The sequence below is a fragment of the Simochromis diagramma genome, unplaced genomic scaffold, assembly GCF_900408965.1.
Source record: "Simochromis diagramma unplaced genomic scaffold, fSimDia1.1 OVJJ01000208.1, whole genome shotgun sequence".
In the NCBI taxonomy this organism is placed as follows: domain Eukaryota; kingdom Metazoa; phylum Chordata; class Actinopteri; order Cichliformes; family Cichlidae; genus Simochromis; species Simochromis diagramma.
This window is the reverse complement of record NW_024386789.1, coordinates 1,241,413-1,267,048: the sequence shown is the minus strand read 5'-3', so window position 1 is coordinate 1,267,048 and position 25,636 is coordinate 1,241,413. Positions and strand designations below refer to the sequence as shown.

General features: G+C 42.0%; 1 protein-coding gene across 1 annotated transcript in view; it reads left to right on the top strand.

Annotated features, from left to right (window-relative positions):
* The first annotated feature begins 565 nt into the window (after positions 1-565).
* Positions 566-25,636, top strand: part of fam20cb (FAM20C golgi associated secretory pathway kinase b) — a 58,303-nt gene continuing 33,232 nt past the window's right edge. The window contains exons 1-3 of the mRNA XM_040023182.1: positions 566-1,870; positions 2,058-2,233; positions 6,717-6,795. Coding sequence (XP_039879116.1) covers positions 1,359-1,870; positions 2,058-2,233; positions 6,717-6,795 — 767 coding nt within the window. The 5' untranslated portion in view covers positions 566-1,358. The remainder of the gene's footprint in view (positions 1,871-2,057; positions 2,234-6,716; positions 6,796-25,636) is intronic.

Genomic DNA, 25,636 nt, shown 5'->3' with positions numbered 1-25,636 from the left:
CCTGTTCATTTTTCTTTGCTGCCAAAGTCATTTCTTTGCCTTCAGAATGCAGCGCTGAAAGGTGCTTTGTGGTTTTCATTTCATGCAGCCTTTAAACATTATTGAAGATGCGATTGCTGCTGAGTGGCAGCAGTGGAGGATGGAACTGGATCCTCAGACTGATGAGCGGTCTAATAGGCCTGTCTAATGTATCATCGATGGATTGAGTGCCGTCTCGGAGGAGACATTTCAGAGGGATTCCAGCAGATGAATTTCAGATTTAAAGATAAATAAATAAATAAATAAAATAAAATACTTTGCTGCTGCGTGTGAGCCAGCCTGGATATTGGCCAGGAGAAAGACGCCCTCTTCTTGCGCAGCCGGGATGTGCAATGAGGATTTATTCCAAGAGGAATACAGACAAGCAGTTATATGCTTCACATGGTCTCACTGTCCTCCCCCCTTCTCTCGCTCTCCCTCCCTCCCTCACCCTCTCTCTCTCTCTCTCTCTCCTCAGCCAATCTGTGCACTGTGACGCTGCGCAAAGGCAGGATCTAGCTTCGGCTTCATCATCATATTTAACACACCCACCCAGATTCACACATTCTACAAGAGGTCCGTTCTCTTGTCCCGCTGTACTCCTAAAGGTTGCCCGGCCCCGGGAGGGAGGGAGATTTCGGTCTCCTGTTACCTTACTCCTTTGGCTCGCCTCTGGTGGTTTGACGGCTCTCGATGTGGCAGAATTACGCATCCCGGATCGCTTATAAGTGAATTGGAGCAAACACGTCGACTACTTCCCGGGGACTTTCCCCCAGAAACAACACTTAAATGTGAAGAGCTGCACTTCTCGTGTGTCTGTTCCGGGCTGACGTCCCGGCTAACCCAGGCCACTCTTCCTTGCGCAGGCTGGTCGGTGAGATCGATGCGCGCTGTCGGACCTCTCGGGCACCGACGTTTAACGGATCGTTTTCTCTTCTTGTCCCGGCTGCTTCACTCGTCTTGCAGCCTGCATTCCCTCTGATAATTTTACTGGCTGACAAGGAAAGGAGACCGGGGCCAGTGCGAAGAGGATGAGGCTTGAGCAAATCGGCCGTTGGTCTGAAGCGACTCGACCTGTTTTACCTGGACTCTTGCGGATGGTTTGGCGCTTCGGGGATCTCGCCTAAAACCCACAAGCAGGACTCTGATGTTGAAAATACAAAGGCTGAACACTGAATCCTTTACTCAAGACGGCAAGCGAAGATGGGTCCTACGTGTTTAATGTGTATTTCATTAGATTGGCGTCCAGTCTGATAAACATCATCAGCGATGTAGTCAGCCTGTTCATCTGCGTGCTGATCATTTGCAGTAAGTACTCACATCTACTCAAAAGGGAGACCATGAAGATGATTCTCCTGCGCAAATTCCGGGTTTTGATCCTCATGGTGTTCCTAATTGCATGCTCCATGCACATCATGATAGACTTGTTACCAAAGCTGGAGAGGCACGGCAGCACCGGCTGCTCCTGCTCGCACACGCCGAGCGAGGAGCCAAAGAGCTGGGGCAAGCAGGGTTGGCCTAACAAACACAGTCTGCGGATCCTCCAGGACTTCAGCAACGAGCCCAGCTCAAATGTTTCCCTGCACTCCCTGGAGAGGGTCCCGGTTGCAGGAGATAAATCCCAAGCTTTCAGGAGACTTGACCATCACGGACAACGTGGTGACAGGAAGAGGCAGTTCATGCAGGACGCCGGGGTTGACAAGAACGTGCCGGCTAAAGGTTCAAGGCTGTCAGCTCTGTATGACCATCCTTTATATAAAACGTCGTTGCCGCCTTTGACAGACGAGGACACGCTGTTCAACGTCAACACGGACATTAGATTTGACCCCAAAGCAGCGGAGGATCAGGCATGGTAAAGTGTTTAAAGCCAAACTTTAATGCAACAAAACCTACAAATAAATATTTCATAATGTATTTGAAAATTACAGTAAAGTTCAGTCATGTGCAATAATAAAGTAATAACATTACCAGTAACAGGAATACTAATAATAACAATCTCTACCTCTCTGTTCTCTCCTTGTCCCTCTTCTTCTCTCCAGGGCTGGGGAGAGCAACATAGACGAGTTCAGCCAGACTGGGGAACTGACAGCCGATTCCTACCCCAACTGGCTCCGCTTCCACATTGGGATTAATCGATACGAGCTGTACTCCAGACACAACCCGGTCATCGATGCTCTTCTGAAGGACCTGGCTACCCAGAGGATCACCAGCGTGGGTGAGTCATATAAATCAGCACAGGGGGGCAGTTTGATCGAAACAAAAAACCAGCAGGTGGGCTTCAGTGAACAGATGGAGGGTCAAAATTACATTTGGTCTGAAGACACCATGTTGACACTGCAGAAAACGTTTCTCACTTATTTTGGGCTGACATGCGTCACTGCAGCGTGTGTGGATTAAATCTGTGCATTTTGCAGCTGAAGGTGAAAGACCTCAGCCACCTTTCCGGTGTCATTTGGTGAACCGCTAAAACGAGATTATAGGGAGTGCGGTGTCTTACTTCAGAACAGGCCAGTGTCTGCTGATGGACACAGATACCGATTGTTGTGCTCATGGTTTAAAACCTGCGCAATCCAATAAAGATATCGCTTGTGATGACTGGATCAGCTCACCCAATCATCACAAACATGTCTCATTTTTAATTACAGTTTACACAGTTCTCCTCTTTCCTGGCATTTTAAAATAATGACCTGTTATTAAATGGCTTAACTAGTGTGGCCAATGCCGATAAGCAAACACAACAGATGCCGATATTGCTGGAGAGAAAATTATAAGTACAGTTTTTAAGTCCTTCCTTTCTGAATGTTAAGCTAGCACAAAAATTGATATGTTTAGAATCAAGAAAACTCTTTTGCTTTCAGGTTAAGAAGGCCAACATCGACCGATGCTGATGTCTTTCCACAAACATTTACAGAGCTTTAACCTAAATAACCTCTATTTCAGCAAGAGTGCACATTTTCTAAATTTTTATTTAAGTGTATGCGTGATGATCCTCTAGACTTCTATTATACATGTTTAAGTTTTGGAAATCCAAAACCATGATCACAGTGGATAGAAAATAATCTTACAGGAGCAGATAAAGCTTCAAGGCTGCTTGCTGGGATAAAAACGAAGCCTAGTTGTGACTGAAGTGCCTTTTATTGATCATCACTTTTCAGTCGCTGCATGCTGAGCCTGTTGAACTGACTGCTCTGTAATGCTCAGCTCTGATTCCCTCTACACTACTGGGTGGAGTTATTATGTGAACAACTGTTTAACACCACCTGAAGCGGAAAAAGGGACGACTGTATCTAAAATTATTTCATCGGCGAGGCCCAAAGTACAGCAAGCCGCACAAAACAAATTTCCTCTGCACGCTCGCGTAAGCAGCCCAAGTTGGGCCGGCGGTTGTGAGGAGGGGCTGCTAACTGACTGCGAAGCGTGCTCCTCGATCTCAAAGTTGTACACACAAGCGCGCATGAAGATGGAAGCGAGCTGCGGGCGCTGAATCCGATCAGCTCGCACGCTCCCGCCTCACAAGGCTGAAGGTATAATATAACACCCCGGTCTCTTCTCGTGTATTTCCACAAAAGCGTCGCAGTGGAATACATCAAGCCTGAGAGAACACCTGGTCTCGATGCAAATCACACAGCTACACTGCCGTTTGAATCAAATCAAACTCAGACTTTTTATTTGATTGGCAGGTGGGCCATAAACCTAGCAAGCGGCAGAGAACCCCTAAATACTTGAAGAAAGTGTCAGTAGATACCTGATAGAGGTGATAATGTGTTGGGTCATCTGCCTATACTGAACCTAAATCTTTCTTTTTACCTTCTTTCTTTGTTTTTTTTTGTTTTTTTTGTTGTTGTTGTTCCTTCTTGGCTCAGTCTAGCTTCCTCATTCCAAGAGTGCTTGTTGACCTAAGGTCTCCTATCATTGGCTCGCTGTAAAAAGGTAGATTCCCAGATTTCAGGTTTTTCTGCCAGTGACTAAAATCTAAGTGGTCTGCAGCAAAGATTAAAAAATTGTTGGGAATGCTGTATACTTATGAAACTAGCCTTCATGCAGCATAACTAGCAGAGGAATATCCTTCTTTTCTGTTGTTCTAGTCAAGACGCTCTCTAATTTTCTCAGATTTTTCTTCCTCTTGCTTTCTGTCTGTCGGCCTGGGTGGATAGCGGAAGCAGTTCTCAGCATCTCTTGCCAGCTGAATACATGGTGGCTCAGTAATTACAGAGTCTTAGCACAGGCCTCAGGCAGGCTACCAATAGAAGCCAACAGTAGTCATCTATTATCTCAAATTCGGCATAGGAGATCTTGGATGTATTATATGAAGACCGAGCATGGAAAAGAAGACAATATCGAAGCTGATAGGATGAACCTGTAAGCTCACAGCCCGAGCAGAGACACAGGTAAACGCTTTGCAACACGGCAGGCTCGGTGAATACGGTTTGCTCGCTGAGAGTGGAAGCTGAAACATTATTTTCATGGCCCCTTGCATGCATGAGTTCCTAGCGACTACAGTCAGGGGTATCCATTATTTGAGATATCCCAAATGTCTGCACAAGCACACACACAGCTTTGCACAGCAGCAGGTGGGGGGGCAGATGGACACTGATCTTTCTGCCTCTATTTTTCTGTAAACAGTCTGCTTGTCGTCATGATTCATGTATGTAAACATAAATGAACACAATGATAGAGGAGGTCGTTCTCTGGCAACGCGCCACCGAAAAACAGCCTCCAGTCGATCAGTGTGTAGGAAATAACGGGCACTCTGTCATCTCTGCTCCCTTTTTTTTTTTGGTGAATTTCAGTTCGGTTTTCTGCCTGTCATTCTGGCACCAGCTAGTCCCATGAGGGCCTTTAGACTGCATTATCGTGTTCAAAAAGGGAGAGAACATGAAAGATGGAAGGATGAATAAAAAAACACAAAGACACACACACACAGAAACAGCAACAGAGGGACAGACCCCCAGGAGAATACTGGGGAGGGAGTAAACAGCAGAGGAGCAACGAGCGCTGGATGCGCACTGGGTGTCCTTCACCCTCTCGCTATCCTTTGCCATCAAACAAACACTGTGACATCAGCTCTCTGTCTTTTTGGAGTTCAAACACACAAACATAACTGGCTTAGAAAAGACACATTGCCACCACTTGTGTATGAGCTTACATATGCAGCGGGGCTCTTCACTTAAATAGCAGAGGAGATTGATGTTTCTGCTGTGCTGTGAGATGTCGCTCAAGTGTAAATCAAATCATTCCCATTTAAAACAAGATCACGCCTAATCCATCTACAGGTTTGCTAAATGTAAGCAGAACATACTTCAAATTTATGATGTATGAGAACAAAGGGTGCAAAGTCTGTTGCTGTTAAGGACTTGCATTAATACACATGTATGGTTAGTGTTACTATGTGTGAAATGACTAAATAAAGTTAGGTGACAAGTGTTTTTAAATGCAAGTTTACTATATGCATTTAAAAAGATGACATTTGGTTCTATAGCATAAAGAGAGACATGCTGGCAAAGTGGATAACACTGTTGTATCGCAGCAAGAAAGTTCCTGGTTTGAACCCCGGCTGGGGTCTTTGTTTGCATGTTCTCTTTTGTTGTGTTTCCTTTGGTAAATCAAAGGCATGTATGTTAGATTCATTTGTGAGGTATATGTGCTTCAAGTGTATAAAGTGCTGTATGAAGGTGTGTTTAGGTGAGCCCTCATTACTAGCTTTGTTGATGTGTAAATAGCTTAGTCTTAATTTTTAGACAAGAGAGTGATATTGAGTTTTTCCCCCTACAATGGTAAATTCTCTCTTTAAAACATAAGGCAGTGTAAAAGACATTAAAACAGTTTCCTATAATGAGCAGACTAATCTTTGACTGTGCTGCTTTAGGGAGAAAGTTTTTCAGTAAACTTTGAAAACAGTGAGCACAGACTTGATTTAAATTTTCTTAGAGCCAGAGTTCAAAACAAGTACAGTATAATCAAATGGAAATTAGCTATGCTGCAAACTTGGAATGGGCAAAAGTTGAACACTGGCTGTGACTTATTCTATTTATGTATTTATTCATTGTGATATGCAAGCTTACCGAATTAGCTGACCTAAAAACTATACCTAGCTTAAGTTAAAATTTTGCGGCTTAGCTAGCAAAAGTAGCTAACACCACTAGCTAGTATCTAGCTAGTCAAGCGAGATATTGGCTAGTCAGTATAGATAGATACTTTACTGAGGTTAATTTTTATGTTACGGCAGCAGAGTAGATCATTCAAAATAGTGTAGTCTACAATAAATAAACAATATAGTTATAGTGAAAGCGTCACAGGCATTTAATGAGCGCTTTATACTGTGAGATATCTGAAAAAAATTTATTTATACACAACAATGATTATTAAAAACCAAAATAAAAAATAAAAGTGAAGTTAAGTTAAAAAAAGAGTAAAAAGTAAGAGTGAGATTGTGCCAGAAAGTAGTGCAAACAACATTAATAAATAATATGTGGGCTATAAATTTTAGAAAGAAACTCAGAAACAGTAGCAAGAAGGTATGATTCAGAAATTTAATGGGAGAAATTTTTGATTTAACTAAAACCGATATACAGTGGGTCAGTTTATCTCAGGGCAGGACATCTACAGTATTACGACTCATTTCTTCAACATACCCGCAAAACATGTGCAGCTAATATCAGTTGAAGTTAATAGCGGTCTTGTCTGTTTGACTCCAACAGCAATGAAATCTGGAGGCACTCAGCTGAAGCTCATCATGACCTTCCAGAACTACGGACAGGCACTATTCAAACCCATGAAGTAAGTTTTTTTTCTCATTTTGAGATGTGCGTTCCTGCTAAACTTACATTTCTCCTGCTCGACCACACATGAAGCAGCGTTGACCCTGCTCTCTTTAAGAAAATAAAAACCAAACAAAAAAACGACCTTCTTCATATGGTATTAAAGCTTGAGTGCCATTTCAGCATAAAACACGAACTGTGCAGCTTTCTGCCTTGGCTCACTTCCTGTTTTTTCCTCATCTCACCACCTACCCATTCTCCTCACAACATCAATCTCATTTCCTCATTCTCCTTTCTGGCAATATCAAATTGCTTTCATTTCAGCACAACCTTGATATTAGATTGAAGGCCGACATCATTCTGCTGTGTCAGAGCCAAATGTTGAATAGGCATTTCACCTCTCGCAGCTTTAGGATGACACATCACATTCTTCAGTGGCCATGTTGGAGGCCTTCGGCTCTCAGCCTGAGACATTTTGTTACTGATTCCATCTGATTAGTTTTCCGTGTCCAGATATTATCGCACCATCTACTCGAGCTAAATGCCCCTATCTTGTTCTCAGCATGTGATCCACATGTAAGCAGACACCGTTGATCCAGCTTATCATAATCCAGTAGAAATGTATTGTTGCTGATATTTGCCTGTCTAGACTATTTCATCTTAATAGATTGTTGGTGATTGTTGGCAAGATCGAGGTAGGGATCAGGATCATGGCTGTAGGGGTGGTAATGTTGGTTGGTTCACCTTTTGGTCAAACTTTGGTCCAGAGCAAAGGTTAAACAAGGCATTTGTAAATACTAAGACTACTACTAACATCCAAGGCTCCCAGATGACGAATCCACACTAAAGTACACCAGCAGGTCAATTTTTTTGTACTAACTACTAACTGAATTGCCACAGAACCTACTGCCATGATTCGTGTAAGAGAAAGCGTGATGGATATTTTGGATGTTTGCATGACATCTTCTTTTCTTCTTAGACTGAAGTGCACATTAACTTCTCCATGAAGCGGGTACAGACACTCCCCTCTCTTTGATGATGAGCTTTAATTACTTTGATAACCTTCTTTCTTCATTAGGTCAGAACTTTTTTTCAATTTGTTCCAAGACTAATACCAGTAGCAAGTTTAAGGGTGGTGATAAAGTTATAAGCTACCACTTTTCCGTCTTCACTGGTTCTTGAGAGCAAGGCCGGTCTTGAAGCAGTACTGTCCATAGATTTATTCCTTAGGTTCTTTTGTAGAAAAAGTCAGCTAACATGCTAAAAATGACATCATAACCTCCAAACTGTAAGCTGAATACCTACCCAACAGGTTATATGTGAAGATATTTATGTTTCTATCATAAAACTGAAGGCGACGGGCTTTCATGCCCATGTGAAGTGGTGCCACAATTCCTGTGAGCCTTATGGTTCAGGCACAAAGCCTCTGTTCTTTGCCTCATTTCTGTTTTTAATCTTATTCCACTTGTGAATCAGTGAACTACAGTAACCTGTATTTACCTGTGCAGACAATTTTAAACCCCTTTGGCCTAACCTGTAAATGTCTACCCAGTGGTTCCCAGCTGCCCCCTTTGGCCCACATACTGTGAAATATTTTATTAATTCACTTTTCCTTCGTCTGCACCATCATATTTAGAAGAGAATGCATCTTGTGAAGAGTGCTCCTAATTCCACATCAATTGATGGATTTAAATGTCACCCGTCCTTTGCTGTTGTGATTGTGATTTAATTGTGGGTTAATGGTTCTCTACGCGGGCTGTTTTTCTGGCCCCTGCATGTCAGTTTGGAGAGCAGGGTTAAGCCCGCGGATGATAGGTAGGAGGGAGGGAGGAAAAGCTATTCAGAGACTGTTGTAATTACTGTTTCGGTCGCACCCCACAAAGTCAGGCCAGACGCAACAAGCCTGAAATCATCCTTGACAGGCGGGGGGAAAGCAGAGATAAGAATGAGGAGAGAGGAAGCAAAGGATGAGAGAGAGTCTAGGGAGGTGAGGTGGGGCGGATTGGGGAAGACAGGGGGTAGAAGGAGAGACAGATGAAGAGACGTGGGGAGAGAGCGTTGTCAATACATGCACGGAGTCCAAATCCACAGATTATCTCGGTGCACTGCCTCGAATTTGAACCCAGGCGCAAAATGTGAAATGACATTTTCCGAGAAAAGCACGGGCCGATGGTGTTGGATGTAAATCTGCTGCTTGACACTCGTGGCTGTCGGAGCCGCTGTGATGTTTGATAATCCCGAAGAACGGCAGGAGCAAAGGGGAGCTATTTCATTTCCTCCAACTTGAATGCACTTGTCCTTAACAAAATAGGGCAACCCATGCAGACATGTACGTGTGTGTGTGTGTACTCATTTGGGCTGCAATCAAGTTCTTGACAGATTTGCACAGTCATTCCAGCTATGTACATCATTTCCCTCGCAGAGATCACACATGACACACACAGACACTCAAAAAAAACCCACACACACATCCACTTAACACCCAACATCATCCCGTCGTTCCCAAATCTGCTGGTGTGTTTCCACACGGTGCATCAAAGAGACAGAGGCTGAGAGATCAAAGACTTCTCTGGCTGTGCGCTTCTGCCTGACTCCTCTCAGCTCTAATGCAAATGTGTGCCAGGCAATCAGGCAGCGAAAGGCAGGCAGGCATGCATGCAGTGTATGGGTAACGATCGACCCTCCAACCATCCATATCTGTGTAAAACTGCACTCTCGCTCCTCTTCTCTATATGGTTATCAGCTCTTCTGTCTCTTTCTCACTTTTAGTATTCTCCATCATTCTCCTCCTCTGTGCATGCAACACTGTCTGCTGTGTGTTTTTCTCTCTTTACTGAACAGCAGAAATGCAGAAATCCATTAACAGGCCTTCTGTATCGATCCTTTAGGTATTCTTTCCCCTGTTTTTCCCCTCAGTTAGAGTCAATATCAGATGCCACGGTCAGTATTTCTTTATGCATTTGGAGAAGCAAAGTACGCCTCAGTGTGTACTTGAATGTGGCAGATATTTATTTAGCTTCTTGCTGTACTGGGTCACCACACAGTGGCCTACAGTATCTGTCTGTACTGATGCAATAGGGATGAATCAGACCATTAAATCTGCTGTCTGTGGTCCAGCTTTCCAGACATGAAATAAACCCAGTCTTAACTAGTCTAATCTAACTCCAGGGTTATTTTGCAATATTTGTTAAGTCTGTGCTCTCTTGGAGGATCGAAGAGGCTTCACGGGATGTGGCTAAAATCCCAGCTGATGCCCAGCCCTGTGTTGCTTAAGCAGACAGATGAAAACATCTTTGTGCAATGTCTGTAACAACAACTGCATTGTAACCTGAGCACCATTCAGCTGGATGAGTAAGCTCAATTATCATCTTTGTCATCCTCTGCTTTCGTTATGTCTGTGGTCTGGACTGAAAGAACATTGATTTACAGCAATTTCACAATTTCTGCCTTTAGTGCGGCAAAAAAAGAAAGAAAAAAAAACTTTTCAAGTTGGATGAGGAGCCAAAAGCTGGTCCTGTGGTCCTGAGACTCATAGGGAATCTTTCTAGAGTCTACAGTGTAGCCTATGTAAGTGATTACATCGTAGGCAATTGCCTACATTTATGCTTGTCCTGGTGCTTTATGTGTTAATTAGTGCGTTATGTCCTGTTGTTTTACATGCGATGGAAGCTGATAGGAAAAAATAACATGCTAGGACTTTATTCCCTCCCTTTTGTTGTGGTAATGTTTTGGGGTGCACATATAATTATGACTCGAGTTTTTCTGCTTTTTTGGACATTCCCCATTCCAATATTCTTAACATCTCATTTCAGGAAATTTGCGAGTCCTTATATTGAACCTATGATTATTATTTCTCATCCCGAGGTCTGATTGTTTTTCTCTCACTGATAAATTAAAAAACTGCAGCAAAAAAAGTAGCTGGAGATGTACAGCAGGAATCGAGGGTGCTGAACAGGCTAATCGCATTCCTCAAACCGACGTGTAGTTACAGTTCCCAGGAGGAGCACATAAGGTTATATCGTATGTTATGTTGTAGGGTTCCTGTAAAGTGGTTTTTAAAATCAGAATTTTTAAAACCAAGAATAAACACCTCACAGGTAGAACAAAGCAAAATGAGACATAGTCACACTGGTTTTGTATTATATGCAAAACCATTCCAACAATTACTGCAAACCATTTCTAGATGCAAAACATCAGCAAAAGCAAGAAAGCCTTAAAAAGATGCATTTGAGCACAAACAGATGCTAAATAACAGCAAAGAAACACAAAATGATCATTAGATGATGGAGGTACCTGCAAATTGATGAAAAATGACCTCAAACACATAAAATTCAAACCTCCAAAGAGGTACAAAGACAGACTTTTGGTGTGTCTTTTGCACTTGTAAGTTGGAGGTTTGTGGAGATTATGCCAAGTTGTCTAACAGTTAACATCAACCAGTAACCAGTGAGCTGTTTTTTCTTTTAATTATTATTATTATTATTGTTATTATCATTATCATTATTATTATTATTTATGTTTTACAGCCGTGCTGGCCTTGAACAAAACAATGGACTGCATTTCTGTGGCACTGTGGTAGAGTCATCCACAAAAGCTTCTGCATATGAGATGATAACCTCTCCACCAGGACTGGTTGAGTCATTTTGCCCTGTTGTTTTATATATGAAATGACATCTTTTAACCAAAGTGTGGCACACAGGTACATTTTAGGCCCCTGAAGGTTCTAAATCTGTATTAGAAATCATCACGTTGCCAAGCAACTACATAGCAACAGGATAAAATGATGTGCTTTTAGCATTTATGCACCTATAAAAACATTATATTGTTTTCAATTCGCAGCCAACAGCACGAACAAGCCAAACAATGCTAGTATGTTAAGTGTAGCTGACCTGTTTGAGTAGGATTACGTGATATTTAAAGGATCTAGAATCTTGAAAAATAGTCTAAATGGCGAAACGAGCTGCTTTGAGCTAATAATAATGATTTGTAACTGTGAGCTATACTTAATACTACAGTAAACTTTGATATCGTCCATTTTTACCATCAAACCATCCATCCATGCTCAAACCTAGCTCAGCTCACCTTTGCGTGAAACGTAGGATACTTTAATATCAGAAAAGCCTCCCATCCACACGTTTGATCAAAACACTGCAAAAACTGACTTTTGCTATTTACCATTACCATGTATACAAACCACATTTTCAGCTTCTGCAGCAGTATTACATCAAAGACAAGCTCAGATAGGCCCTTGGGGCTCACCAACAGGTAGCAGAAAACTGTGATTTATTTTTTTAACTTCATGTTCAACCCGGGTTTGTATGAATCCAAAAACCACTTGGGGTGCCTGTGTTCCCTGATAATTTAACAATTTTTTTCTGTCTTTGATGGACTGGCAGCTGTGAAGTCCTGCTCTGTAATATCTCACATTAGTCCCAAAGGATCACTAATCACAGCTGTTCTGGTCAGAAACTGCAAAAAAAGACTGCAGTTGACTGAACTGGTAGTACATGGTGGCAAAAAAACAAAAAATTGCCCATTTAAAAGGTAACAGTCTCACTGGGAGTAACACTCCAGCAATGACACATTTTGTACCTTCAAAAGCTTACGTTCAAGTTCAAATAACAGTAATACATATAATGCCTTTTCCTGTCACAAATGTCCATGTACCTGTTAGTGGAAGTAAAAAAAGAGGTATGCAGGTTATACTCTATGGACTGGGTGACCTTTGGTACAAGTACTTGTGTGTTCAGCTGTTGCTGGGCTTGATTGTACTTTGAACCTGAGGCACTAGGTAACGAAAGCAAGCACTTTTGTTCTATTTATCTTCATCTCTTCTTGTGTTTTCCCCCTATCTTTTGTCTTTCTGTCACCATGACTTTGTGCTAGTGTCAACGGCAAAGACGTGACTGTAATATTTACACTGAAATTAGTCTCAGAGCACACAAAGCCCATTAGATGATGAGTGCAGATGATCGACGAAGGGATGCGGGGGAAGGACTGATGATTGATATAATGATGGTCTTCCGTTCCTTCTTGCTTCCACTTAATTGTATCGCTTGTCAATCAGCCCGGCTGTTGGCTCAGTCGCACACAAATCAATTCCAGTGTTCCTCGAAGAGATATCCGCTCTTTCCGCTGCTCCTCCTCATCGAGAGATCTATATCTGTCTCGAGTCGGGGTCCGTGAGTAATTTTTGATTGACACGCCGGGGACACAAGAGACTGATGCCACACGTCACCTCGTTTGTGTCGATAACATATTGACCGCAGCGCAAAATAACAGAGCGCAGGAAACGTCTGTGTAAAATGCGAAATATTAGTGAGAAATTGCCTGTGTGTGCGGGGAGGATGTGTCATCAAGGTGCGTAAGCTGTGGAGGGCGAAAGAATAAAATTGAAGGAGCTTTGTTTAATAAGGGCATGTGTCCTTATTATCCTTGTCCTGCAAGCTGCCCAGATTTGTCCTTGAAAGAGGCAAATGACCAAAGACTGAAAAAAAGGAGCAGGACAGTTCAGCGATTGTTCCAGCATGTATTCAAACTGTGACAGTGCCAAGCAAACACAACGCCTCCGTGGACCAAGCTCTGTATTTGTCCCTCAATTTTTGTTATATATATTTTGACTTATAGTCGGGTTTTTGGTTGTTTGTGCATGCGCTCTTGTTTACTGTATGATATTGTATTCACAAGGTCTTCTGTGCCTGTGCTTTGACTTTGAGTCAGGAAATAAAGGGATGAAGCGCCTGAGGACAAGTCATTCAGAGCGTGGATGATGAGCGCAGCTCTGTTTGGAAACAGAGGAAATTCATAGCAGCACAGAAGCAACACCAGGGCTGAAAGTTCCACGTTAACCCCCAAACTGCTGGGAAACGTGTCTGGAAATGGTGCAACGCAATATTTTGGCGCCCGCAGTTAACCGTGCATAAGATATTTGTACAGTAGCGCAAAAGAAATGCATGCAGCATATATAGCAATTAAACCCTGTAACATACAGAGTGCTGCAGTGAAACTGTGAGTGTACAGAATTTCCACGTAATACACACTTTTAATTTAAGCTGAATCCGTTTGCATACACCTAAAAATAACGCTTGAGAGCACAAATGACCAACAATGGGAATATCACGGGAGAAGTGATCAGCACTTGCATATCTCTGCAGCTCTATGATCACAGGCAGCTTCCTATATAACACATTCAAGCTTCAAGCGTATTCAGAATCCGAGCTTACTGTAAATGCATCGCAGCACGCGTGCCTTCCTGAATATTAGCAGAATATCATAAACGCTTGTAAAAGCAATGACCGCCCTTATGAAATATCTGAGGCCTATTCATTTTGTGCGTTACCGCTGGTTCTGTTTGATTGTTAAATAATTAATCTGAAATTATAGCCACAGTGCGATGTGTGATTTAGCAGCACTCGCTGCCTTTCGCTGCTCTCTCTCTGTCTCTCTCTCTCTCTGGCTAATATTTTGACTGTTTCCCCAGTGCTATAATTGTTTCACCAGGGTATTATTGTGCAGCCTTTGCCGAAGCTGAAATTAAAGTGTGTACGAGTGCTCAATTTAAAAGAGGTGCTCGCGCCAGCAAAGCAGGGACAACGCACACACCAGTCTTCTGCATGTGCTGTAGATGAAATTTGCAGTAGCTGAGTGTACGCTGCAGCGGAATGATTCATACGATCAAATGAAACCCTTAGGCTTAGTAATCTGACCCCCTTTCTGTCTTCCCCACTGAGACCGTGACACACTGTGGGCCGCTTGTGCGCCAGGATCACGCAGCTGCACTGTGTTTTCCACTAAATGTGTTAGTCTGACTGCTACATGTAGCGAGATGGGAATAATCTGACTAAAACTAATTGGGTGTAATTCACCCTGATGCCATGGAGTCTTACAAATATAATCTCACTCTTCTTCAGTGTTGCCAGGGATGCCAGGTTATAACTCACCTGCAGTTGTCCCCAGGTGAATAAGGGGAAGGGAGAAGATTGGGTGCATTAGTACAGCGCCGATCACAAAACAGAGACGAGGCAGTCGACAGGACGCCCTGAAAAAAAATGTTTGAACTTTTGATTTTTTTTGTTGCTAGAGTGAAGCGTGGCTGAAATGATCGATATTGGACAAGGTAGTGCCGCGGGGCAGTGATGCACACTGTGCTGTTCAGCTGCGGCCTGGTTCCAGTAAATCACTGCTTTTTATTTTATTTTTATAACCCCTGAAACACTAAGAATGTACTCAGTTTCCCTTCCTTTATATAAGCATATAAGCAAAGCAATAGCTTACATTAAGAGCTTTTTATTCAACATTATTGGCTCATTGAGGCTACAAAATTAACTCCATGGGAAAAATCATCCCCTTCAGCTTTTATTCTTATTGATGAATAACCCTCCAAAATCTATACACCGGTCCCACTTCCCCAGTTTATTTCAGTCAGCAGAAAGTATACCAGCAGTTTGATTACAGTTACATTGGAATGCTTATTAAGTCATCTAAAATATTTCCAGTTAACTGACTTAGTTTTCAGTCACTTGTTTTTTCATTTTAATTACACAAAGCCAATGCAGCAGGCACAAGTAATCTAACTATACCTTCTCAAATTACATACCGCAATTACCGCTAATTAAATGCAATCATATTTCATTTTGTCTGGAATTCTTGATAAATATCAGCTTGGCAGATTGAAATGTACTTTTTTTTTACAATGAGCAGAGCAGCAGTCTTCATATTCCTGTCCCTGTCCTACCACAGTATGAATGATTAACTCAGCAACTCACCCTCACAACCCTTCTGATAAACATTAACTCTTTGAGTGCCAACCCTAACCCTGACCTTACCCCTAACCCCGGGAAGAATAGGAACAGGAACAACTTTGGCCTTCACCAAATCTAAGGTTATAGTTACCACTTATGATGACATTAATGGTAAATTAAACACAACCTGAGCAGCTGAACGAATGAAATGCAGTCATATGAAAAAGAAAATGTTCACATCACTGCATAGAGTGCTGTGAAAAACTTCCTTTTCATATGACTAAGTACAGCCTATGAGCCAGTAACTTGTAAAAGCACCTTCAGCAGCACTAACATGAAGTAATCATTTTCTGTGTGACTTTAGAAGTCTTGTACGTCTTTGAGGGGGAATTTTGGCCCGCTCTTCTCTGCAGCATTGCTTTAGTTTTTTTGAGATATGCCCCAATCCTTTTCTTTTCCATCAATTCTGTTGTAGATTGGCAGCTGTGCTTGGGTTCATTGTGCTGTCCAGGCTTTAGCTGTCATACAGGGCCTCACATTTCTAGAATACTTTGGAGTTCATGGTTGACGTAAAAACTGCAAAGCATCCAGGTGCTGTGGCTGCTAAACAAGCCCAAATCATCATCCCTCCACCACCGTGCTTCACATCTTGTTGAGACGTCCAGTCCTGGAAAAACTGTGGCATTGTGGTAACACACACAGCTGAGTCCTTCAGACCAGCAACCACCAACACTCACTTCTTTTACAGATGTGGTCACTTGCTGATCAATTATTAAATTGCATTTGATTAACAGCACCTGGCTGCCACTTACCCACTTCCTAGAGGCAGTAAGAGGCTGTAAAAGAACTCATTATCATAGCATCCATAATATTTTAGCTAATCTCTGTAATTTGCTACTGCAAACCTGGAACTTCCACTCTATGTATACCACGTATATTAATACTAATGGAAAAGTACAGACTATAGAAGACGCACATAGTAGATATAAGTAATCCCATACCTTTAAGTAGAGAGTAATCAGTAATCACCTTAAATATTTTGGTTTTATCAACCCAAAAAGAAAAAAATAACAGTGATAAAAAGAAGTTTAGAAAAAAATAATGCCACTAAATCTATTTAATTACTCGGTTTATCTGCTGTGAAATTCCCTATAATTAAAATTAAAGGATAAACTCTCTCTCCTCTGAAATAATCTCTTAATTTGGGCCAATGTCATAGACAGCATAGAGGCTACACTATAGCCAACCCTGCTATGAGTACTCAGCAGCAGAAGCTTACGCAACTAATCTATGGTCTAGCGGGGATGCAGGAAGCTGCACATGAGCAAGTGTCCCACTGTAATAATCTACTAATGTACTGCTGGCATTCTGCCACCTACAGTAATCAGGCGTCATGATTTATGTAGAATGTAGGTATTAGTGAGCCTGAGATACTTTTTTATCCTCCACTAACATATTCTATTGACATATCTGTTAGACGCTGGCATTCACTCCTTTTATGTAATTTACAGTTAATTTTCAGCAATCCCAGCATCAGCATCCATTCTTCTCCCATCTTCCACACTATACATTGCTGTCGCTGCAATTGAAATCTCACTGTGTGTGTGTGTCTGTGTGTGTCACAGTTTTACTGCCACCTCTGATGACTTTGGACATGAAGGCGTCCCAGCTGTCACAGTACTCATACTGTCGGTGCCTAGGAGACAAGAAGGAGAAAAGTGTGCTCCTATTTCTTTGTCTTTTTGTGCTGATCCATGTGCGTCTGTGTGTGTTTGTGTGTGTATGTTTTTACTCATGCCCCTGTGCATACAGCATTGCTCTTCTGCGATACTGTTCCACGTAGTGCTTGCCCAGGCCTTCCAGGAGCAGGAATGTCTTGACGATATTATCAGTCAACTGCCCCCTTCAGGTAAATGTTATCAGCCTTAATGTTGTGCTGAAGAAACGATAACACAGTGTTGCAGCCAGCAGAGATGACAAGCCAGCATCCAATCTGCATATCAAAGCCTCGGCTAAATTCCTCTGCCATCTGTGTGCTTTTGTGTGCGTGTGTATGTGTGTTCGAGCAATCGCCAGAGCTGCACATGCTCACGCACAGACATGCATTTTAAATGCGTGCTGCGCTGCCATTTTTCTGCGGTCTCAAAAGCAAGTTTTTTTCGACTCTGTCACAATTGCGGTTCATCACTGATAAACTCATTGTTTTTGGGGAAAGAAGAAAAAAGCAGTTAATTACTCGGGAATAAACTCCTCAGAAAACCTGATCCTGCTCTGTATTTCTATGGGAAAGCAGGCTTTGATACCATCTGTCATCTTGTCTCTTTGCTTTGAAGGGACTGTCACTCAGAGGCAGGCTTTACTCTGTCTCTGTCTGGACACAGTACACCTCAGCAGCTGACGTGACAATGGCAGCAGGCATTGATTCATCTGGCCTGAGTCCGGCCCCTCCACGGTGCTATTACTGCGAGCCAGATGCTGGAAGCAGAGGCACAGACGGTGGCTGGAAATGAGCCCTTAATGTCTTCTGAGAGTCAGTGTCATGTGTCCTGTGTTTGGTATTGTGTACTCGACTTGGGTAGAAAGTCGAGCACGCGCTTTTACAATCTGGGACTGCAAACTGATGCAAAGCATAAACTTCAGAGAAGCTTTTCGCACCTTTGATTTTGTTTGTTTGATTTTGCTTCTCTTTCCGTGGGCCAATCCACGTTAAAGCTTCCACGCTTGTATTCGTTGTTCGTTTGCTTTCAGGACGCAAGATACAAATCAAGCAGGACCTGTAAACAAAAGTCACACTTCCTCACATCTCATTTTTTACTGGACAGAGTTTTAGAAAGCTGTCATCTTGTCAAGACAGAAATTCTGGCAGAAGGGCGACTTTAAATAAATCTTAACTTCAGTCCCTTTAACTCCAGCCAAGAATCGTGGACTAATTTACTTGCTGTGCTGTATATACCAGCGTAGGAGCGTGTGGAGAAAACGCTTGAGTCTGAGGATCAGTCCTTGCAGTTTTTTTTCCTTTTGCTCAGCTTCATCTCGCAATTTGGTCTTTGCACATTTGGACTGTTTACAGCGATCGGCCTAGATGCAGTTTCGCTTCTAAGGAGCGGCACGGCACGCCTCGGTCCAGTTAGTTGAGCCTGTGTGCTCAGGATGAACAAAGCCAAGGTACTGGTGAAAGCGTTGCTAGTCGTTTTAATTAAAGGAGAAGGAGTCTTTATTTCTGGACTTATTCTAAAGGGGGGAAACAAACATAATCTGTTCTCCTGCCATGGTGCAGGACAGCTCCGGTTTTAGCAAAGTTTCCAACGTTTTATCGTGTGTTGGAGCTCCGCTCTGGTTTGCAGCAGAGCTCAAGGCCTCTTCTGTGATCTTCCTTCTTGCTTTTTTGGCTTCGCCTTCAATAGCCATTAAAGCTCACTGTCTCATCACACTGTCCTGGCAGCAGGAACTGATCCCTTTTGTAAGCTGCAGTTAGTGTCAGGAAAAAACACCTTTAGACTGTAATGAAGCAGGAGGTAAAATACCATGTTCAACCATCGCTTTTCAGCATTCCTGATTGTCAGGTTTAATTATAGCACTGCAAGGTCCTTGGCTGCTTTTTTGTTTTTTTGCAGCATTTATCTCATTTCTTGAGCTCACCATCTAGAGCCATCTGTGTCAGTTCTTGGACACTTGGTCTAATTAGGCCTTCTCTCCCCCTGAAGAGTCACCCTCTAAGGGAAGCATTCAGGAGCGTGGTGTTACGAGGGCATGTTGTGATACGTAATTAGCAACCAGCGGAGTGGCAGCTAAGTTTACAGAGGGAAAGAGTGCACTTGCTAAGGTATAGATGTAGATTAAACATCTGTGCCGCACCGCTGCGTACCGCACGAGCTCGATTAAAGTAGAAAGTTTTGCTCTCACAATTCAATATCTGCATATTCCCCCAGTTTTAGCCGTGGACGTCCTGTGGAAGAGGGGAGAAAAATCCAGGGTGGGTACTCGAAACAAGTGAAGCAGCCAGTCTCAGATGGGAAGATTAAAAAGTCAAACACAGCACCCGTGTCTCAACATGAATAGATGCCTAACATGAATCGCAATGAGAAAAAAAAAAACGTACAACTATACTGAACTGTGAGTCTTTCTCTCCACCTTTTAGGACTGGATGTCTAAGAACTGATCATAATTTACAAGTGATGACAGCATGTAATTTGTTCCACTGGGATGTGCTGATTTAGTGGCACAATAATATTCTCAGTTGCTCTTTTTTGTTTTTTTACTGGCCACACTTCAGTTTCATTACAGTTTATAGGGGCCCTCTTGGCATGTTAGCGCTCTCTGCTGAAATAAAAACAACAAAGACAATCGTTACATAATTTGACAAAGTGACAACAAGTGCGGTAATGTGACTTTGGAGGCTTCTCATTCAGAAAATAGACAAATCTACTGGAAGAAAGACTTGCTTGCCGGCATTAGTGCTGGAGGGACCAAGCATAGATTTTAAAAGACGGATGCAGCCACAGTTACATGACCGGCTGGTATGCAGACTCACATTTTGATGCCTTAAATTTATTTTTATGACCATGCCCATATCTTTTATTTTTGAAGATATTTAGACAAAAGTGTGGAGTTGTTGTTGCTGGCTGATGCTTGCAAGCTGCATTGTATGGCTACATGGATACAACAGATACAATAACACAATTTCACTCGCAAAAACTGATTGCAATGGAAGACTTCTTGAATGAGCTGTGCAACCAAATGAGTGAAGGCCTAGCAGATGGCTGTATTTGCATTGGCGACCGCCTTCCAGTCAAATCTGCCACATCTCTTATAATGTAAATTTTAAGCCTTAGTCAAATTTTACCTGCTGAATTATAAACAAAATCTTCACTCAAACATTTTGATGGGAGCCTGAAGTGGTCATTCAGTGAATTGCAGTTTTTTGGAACTTCTGCTTAGGCCTCAGTCACACAGACCTAAAGATTAGTCAGAGAATACCTGGCAGCCACTGGTTGCTAAGGAAAAATAAGTATTTCCCGGTTGTCGAGTGGTTGATTCAGGTTGCTGGCAGCTGCCAAGTGAAACTGGTAACAAAACTGGTTGCGCTGCATACTTCGTCGTGATTGTTTCCTCACTAACACAGTGTCACTGTTGCCTGTAGTTTGCATAAAAGATGCAGTTGAGTTGTCAAGAAAAACTTTAACTAACTAACTTTAATTAACTCTCTAAGCTGTAGTGAAGCTTGAAATTTGCAATGGAGAATATTAGCTTTCAAACTGAAAGTTTACCACTGCAAACAGCACATTACAAACAACACAAATTTAACTTTGAATAAAAATGTTTTTAGCTATCAGTTTGACTGCTGCTTAGCAAGACAAGTCACTGTCTGCCATGCTAACTACTGGGAACCTGCTATTGACTGGAGCTCGCAAAGAGTTTCTTGGTGCAAGTTTTACTGGTAGAAACCTCCATTTACCATTCACCAACCAGTCAAAGAATACACTTTTTTTGCCATAGAGACTGGTGGCTATGGGTGACTGACTGGTCTCTAGCCCTGTGCGATTGGGGCCTTAGGTTGCAGCTTTGCATGCATGTGTATACAGAACGGCTAAATCTCCTTTGGCTAACAAAATGTTTGCAAAATGTTACAGTCTGCATTTGCACAAATGTAGTTCTTTGTCACCCAATGAAAATTCCATCGTTTCCTCTACTTTGAGCGCCGGTTTGGAGGAAACATATATCTCTTTAATAACTAAAGGCCCCACTGTGTTCACCAGCTAGTTGTTCACTGTGCTGGTGTTGAACAGTTAAAGCACAAATTGATTTTAAAGATTTTTGTGAAAACAACCGCCGCCTGCAGCAGTCAGCTAAACAAAGAGCTGAAATTACTGTAAAGCTACGAAGCACTATAGATTTATTGGCAAGTCCTCTCAGGTTGTCAGTGTTTTTCTGTTGCCCTTTACAACTCAGTTGCTATAAAACGTAAATATATTTAGAAGTTGAGCAGTGAATGATTTACAGTCTGACAGTTTTTTTGTGTCCTCATCATTTGCAGGAGAATCACGATACATCAACCCATCAGTTTCAAAGCAAATGTTTTTTTCAGCCAAAAGAAGTACAAAAAAATGACAGTGAGATTATTTGAATGTTGGGAGTGTTTTGGCCCTATACCATCTCCCCAGCCACACAGATTATTAATGTCAGTGGGGTGTGGATAAAGAAAGGATAAAGAAAAGACCATATGGCTGAGCTCACCAAAGGATTATGATTTGTTGTTGTTTGCAAAAAAAAAAAAAAAGAAAAAGAGAGGGAGAGGGAGAGGCAGGAAAAGTGACTTCAGCATTGTTAGGCCCTGCGAGGAGAAAGCAGCTTGGCAAAATTGCACGGATTAGTGTGCTGCGAGCGATGGTGCTTCTCTACCAACTGTGATGATGTGCTGTGTGTTCGCTTAACTCAGTGTAGGGCTATGGAGGAGGGGGGAGGTGGTAGTGGCGAGGGGTGGTGGTAGCGGTGGGGGCATTTACGGTGTTTGCCTAGTGCCAATTCAAATATGAGCTTTGGAGTTTCAGTTCTTGCCCACGCACGAGCTAACTTCAGAGGGGGCGTGGCTGACTCATCATTCAAAGTAATGGTCCAGTAAAATCATAGCCTAGAGTCTAAATCGAGGCAGGGTTTTCACCTTTAATTCTACATGTCCTCCCCTACTTCACTGTCAATGAACAACTCAAGCAGGGAGACCGCTTAAACATGCAGCACGCAACACTCCCTCCTCTAAATGTAAGAGTGTAACTCGTAATTTATCAGTCAGTCTGAAGAGAGGCTTTCGCATCTTTCATAGTGTGTAAGGAAACATTAAAAGCAGTTTGTTTGCGCTCTCACTGAATATACACTCCTTTATTCAGCTGTGCAGTAAATGGAAAAAGCTGCAGTTAAGTGCAGCAGATGTAAGAAAAGGCTTCACATTAAATATGCAAATAAACACAGATTCCTTTTTTCCCCCACCCCCTATGTATTTTTTATACGCTGAATTAAACGTGCATGCATCTGTCATGCTGTGTACATCATTAGTTACTGTTAGCTTGCTGCATTTGAAGCCAGTTTTTCTCGAGGCAGAAGAAAGAAGGAAAAAAATTGGCATGTTACATGAAGATTTGCTGCTCGGTGCTCTTGTAGGAAAATGCGTGACGGTACACGAGGAACTGAGCAGCAGTTTGTGTCTCAGTGGCCAGTTTGGCTTCTTCACTTTTCAGCTTTTTTCCTTTTCTCTTTGTGAATCTAGGAGATAGGCTTACATATAAAATGTAAAACTAACTCATAAAGAAACTGTCTATCTGGTCCATTTGTGACAGTGTTCCCAATTGTTTTTGGTTGTTGTAGTCATTCCTCCTATCCATACATGATTCTGGAGATCTCTTAATAATAGGATTTAAATGTAGGAGATGCAGAACTAAATCTAATGCACCCCAAAAGTTCAGCTAAAACTAATAAGAGGTTTTAACACTGAGTGCCTTTTCCTAATGTTAGCAACGCCGGTCTGTCAGTTGGTTGCTTTGCTCATTTTCAATTGATTACCATGAAAACAGACATGCTCCCCACAAGTGGCACTCCAGGGACTCCCAAGAAGGAGTAGGTGATATACCTTAAAATTATAATATATATACAATATTTCAAGAAGATTTGTGAAAATGATATTTCTGATAATCTAAAAGAAAGAAAATACTGAAAAAAGTAATGTTTTATTGATGCTTGTGGCTCGCAGAGTGCATTCTTTTTTTAAGTGTATGTAAGGGAAGGGCTTTTTCCATCCTTTTCCAATGAGCTGCTATCACTGATGACACACTTCCTAATTTGAAGAGTGAATCTACTGAAGCAAGTTGCCAGCAGCAGCAGCATTATAGTGCAATCATAGTGACATAGAGTAAGGCAAATGTAAGCAGTAAAAATGTAAAATAATTGCTTAAGGCTTTAGTTTAACAGTAAAAAAAAGCAACTTAATCTTGGAACCGATCAGAACGTGGAGCCTGCACAACTTTGTAACATCTTGGCTTGAGCTTTCTCGTCCTAATTTCCCACCAGGTAACCACAACGGTCATTTCCATCCACTGTTTGCTTTTCTTGTCATATGGAGTGCAACTAGTGAGTGTCTCACTATATTGTTTGTGTCTCTGGGCCACCTCCCCCTCATTTACTGTCAGTGTTTAACCCAATGAACATACATGACCTTTCACTCCTGCTGGATAAAATGAAAATTACCACTTGTGCAAATGACATTCTACCTGCTGGGCTGTTTAAAAATGCTCTCTCTGCCATTGGCCCCTCTATTGTAGAGATATGCAATGCCTCTCTTTTAACTGGTGTGGTCCCTAGGTTCTATAAGCATGCTGTTGTTGAGCCGATATTAAAAAAGAGCAGTTTGGATCCAGCTCAGCTGAAGAATTATAGGCCTATCTCTAAGCTTCCATTATTGTCGAAAGTTCTGGAAAAAGTAGTTGCAGATCAACTTTCCACTTTTTTAGAAAAACATGAAATTTATGACAAATTTCAGTCGGATTTCCGTAAAAGTCACTCAACAGAAACCGCATTACTTAAAGTCTCTAGTGACATTATGATGTCAGCTGACTCCGGAGCATCCTCAGTCATTGTTTTGTTGGACTTGACATCTGCCTTTGACACCATTGACATACCATCCTGATTAACAGGCTCCGGGACGTAGTTGGTGTGTCCGGTCTGGCTTTGAAGTGGTTTCAGTCACACCTCTCCAACAGATCTTTTAGTGTTTTTGCAAATCAGTTTATGTTACATTCTAGGATCTGACATGTGGGGTACCGCAGGGTTCAGTTCTGGGTCCTATTCTTTTTCTTTTGTACATGTTACCTCTAGGACTTATAATTAGGCAGTTCCCTGAGGTGTCTTATCACTTCTATGCTGATGATATTCAGCTCTATTGCTCTTTTAAGCCGATGGAAGTCCATAAACTGTCCTCTTTAATAAATGTTTAGCTTCCATTGAACAGTGGCTTGGTGACAACTACTGTTGAACTCTGAGAAGTCAGAAACATTAATTATTTCCCCCGACAACCAGATATCTCTAATCAAACAGCATCTTGGTTCTCTTGGCTCATCTGTTCACTCAGGTACCTCGGTGTGATGTTTGATTCTGCCATGTCCCTAGAACAACACTCTCGCCAGTTAATTAGGAATTGCCTTTTTCAGCTAAGAAACATCTCCAAACTGCGAACTTTGCTGTCTAAATCTGAGTTAGAAATGGTTATTCATGCTTTTATTTCATCTCGCTTAGATTATTGTAACAGCCTTTTTCTTTGTTTGAGCAAAAGGAATCTTGACCGTCTCCAGTTAGTCCAGAATGCTGCTGCAAGGCACGAAAAAGAGAGCCAATTACACCAGTGTTACGTTCATTACACTGGCTTCCAGTACATTTCAGAATTCATTTTAAAATCTTAGTACTGACTTTTAAAGCTTTGAATTGTGATGCCCCTGCCTACATTTCTGATCTTTAGAACCCCACGCTCCCTCTCGCAGCCTGAGATCATCTAATCAAAGGCTGTTGGTAGTCCCACGAACTCGTTTTAAGACCAGAGGTGATAGATCTTTTAGAGCGGTGGCCCCCAGGTTGTGGAATGCTCTCCCTCCATCATTACGTTGCCTTGATCGTATTTATTCTTTTAAAAAGCAGCTTAAGACTCATTTATTTAGATTGGCTTTTAATTAGATTTGTGCTGTATGTTGGATTTTTGATGTATTTTATGTATTTCTGGTTTTATATTACTGTGAAGCACTTTGTGGATTTTATCCTGTGAAAAGTGCAATATGAATAAATTGATTGATCGATTGATGAGAAAGGAGGAGGAAGGAAAACAGCGACTTAAACTTCATCCATGAAGCCTAATGTTTGAATACGGAATTAGTTGTTTTTATTACTAATTTTTATTTAATATTTAAATGACTAATATCATTAACTTTGTCCTTTAATATCTTTGGTATGCTAAAATCAGTAAGCGTGATGTTCCACACCTGGACTCTGACAGCACCTTTTTAGGCATTTCTCCTTTACCTCTTCATTCCTCTTCCAGCTTTTTCAGTTTTATTTCCTCATTCGCCTCTCTTCTGCTTCGTATCTAAC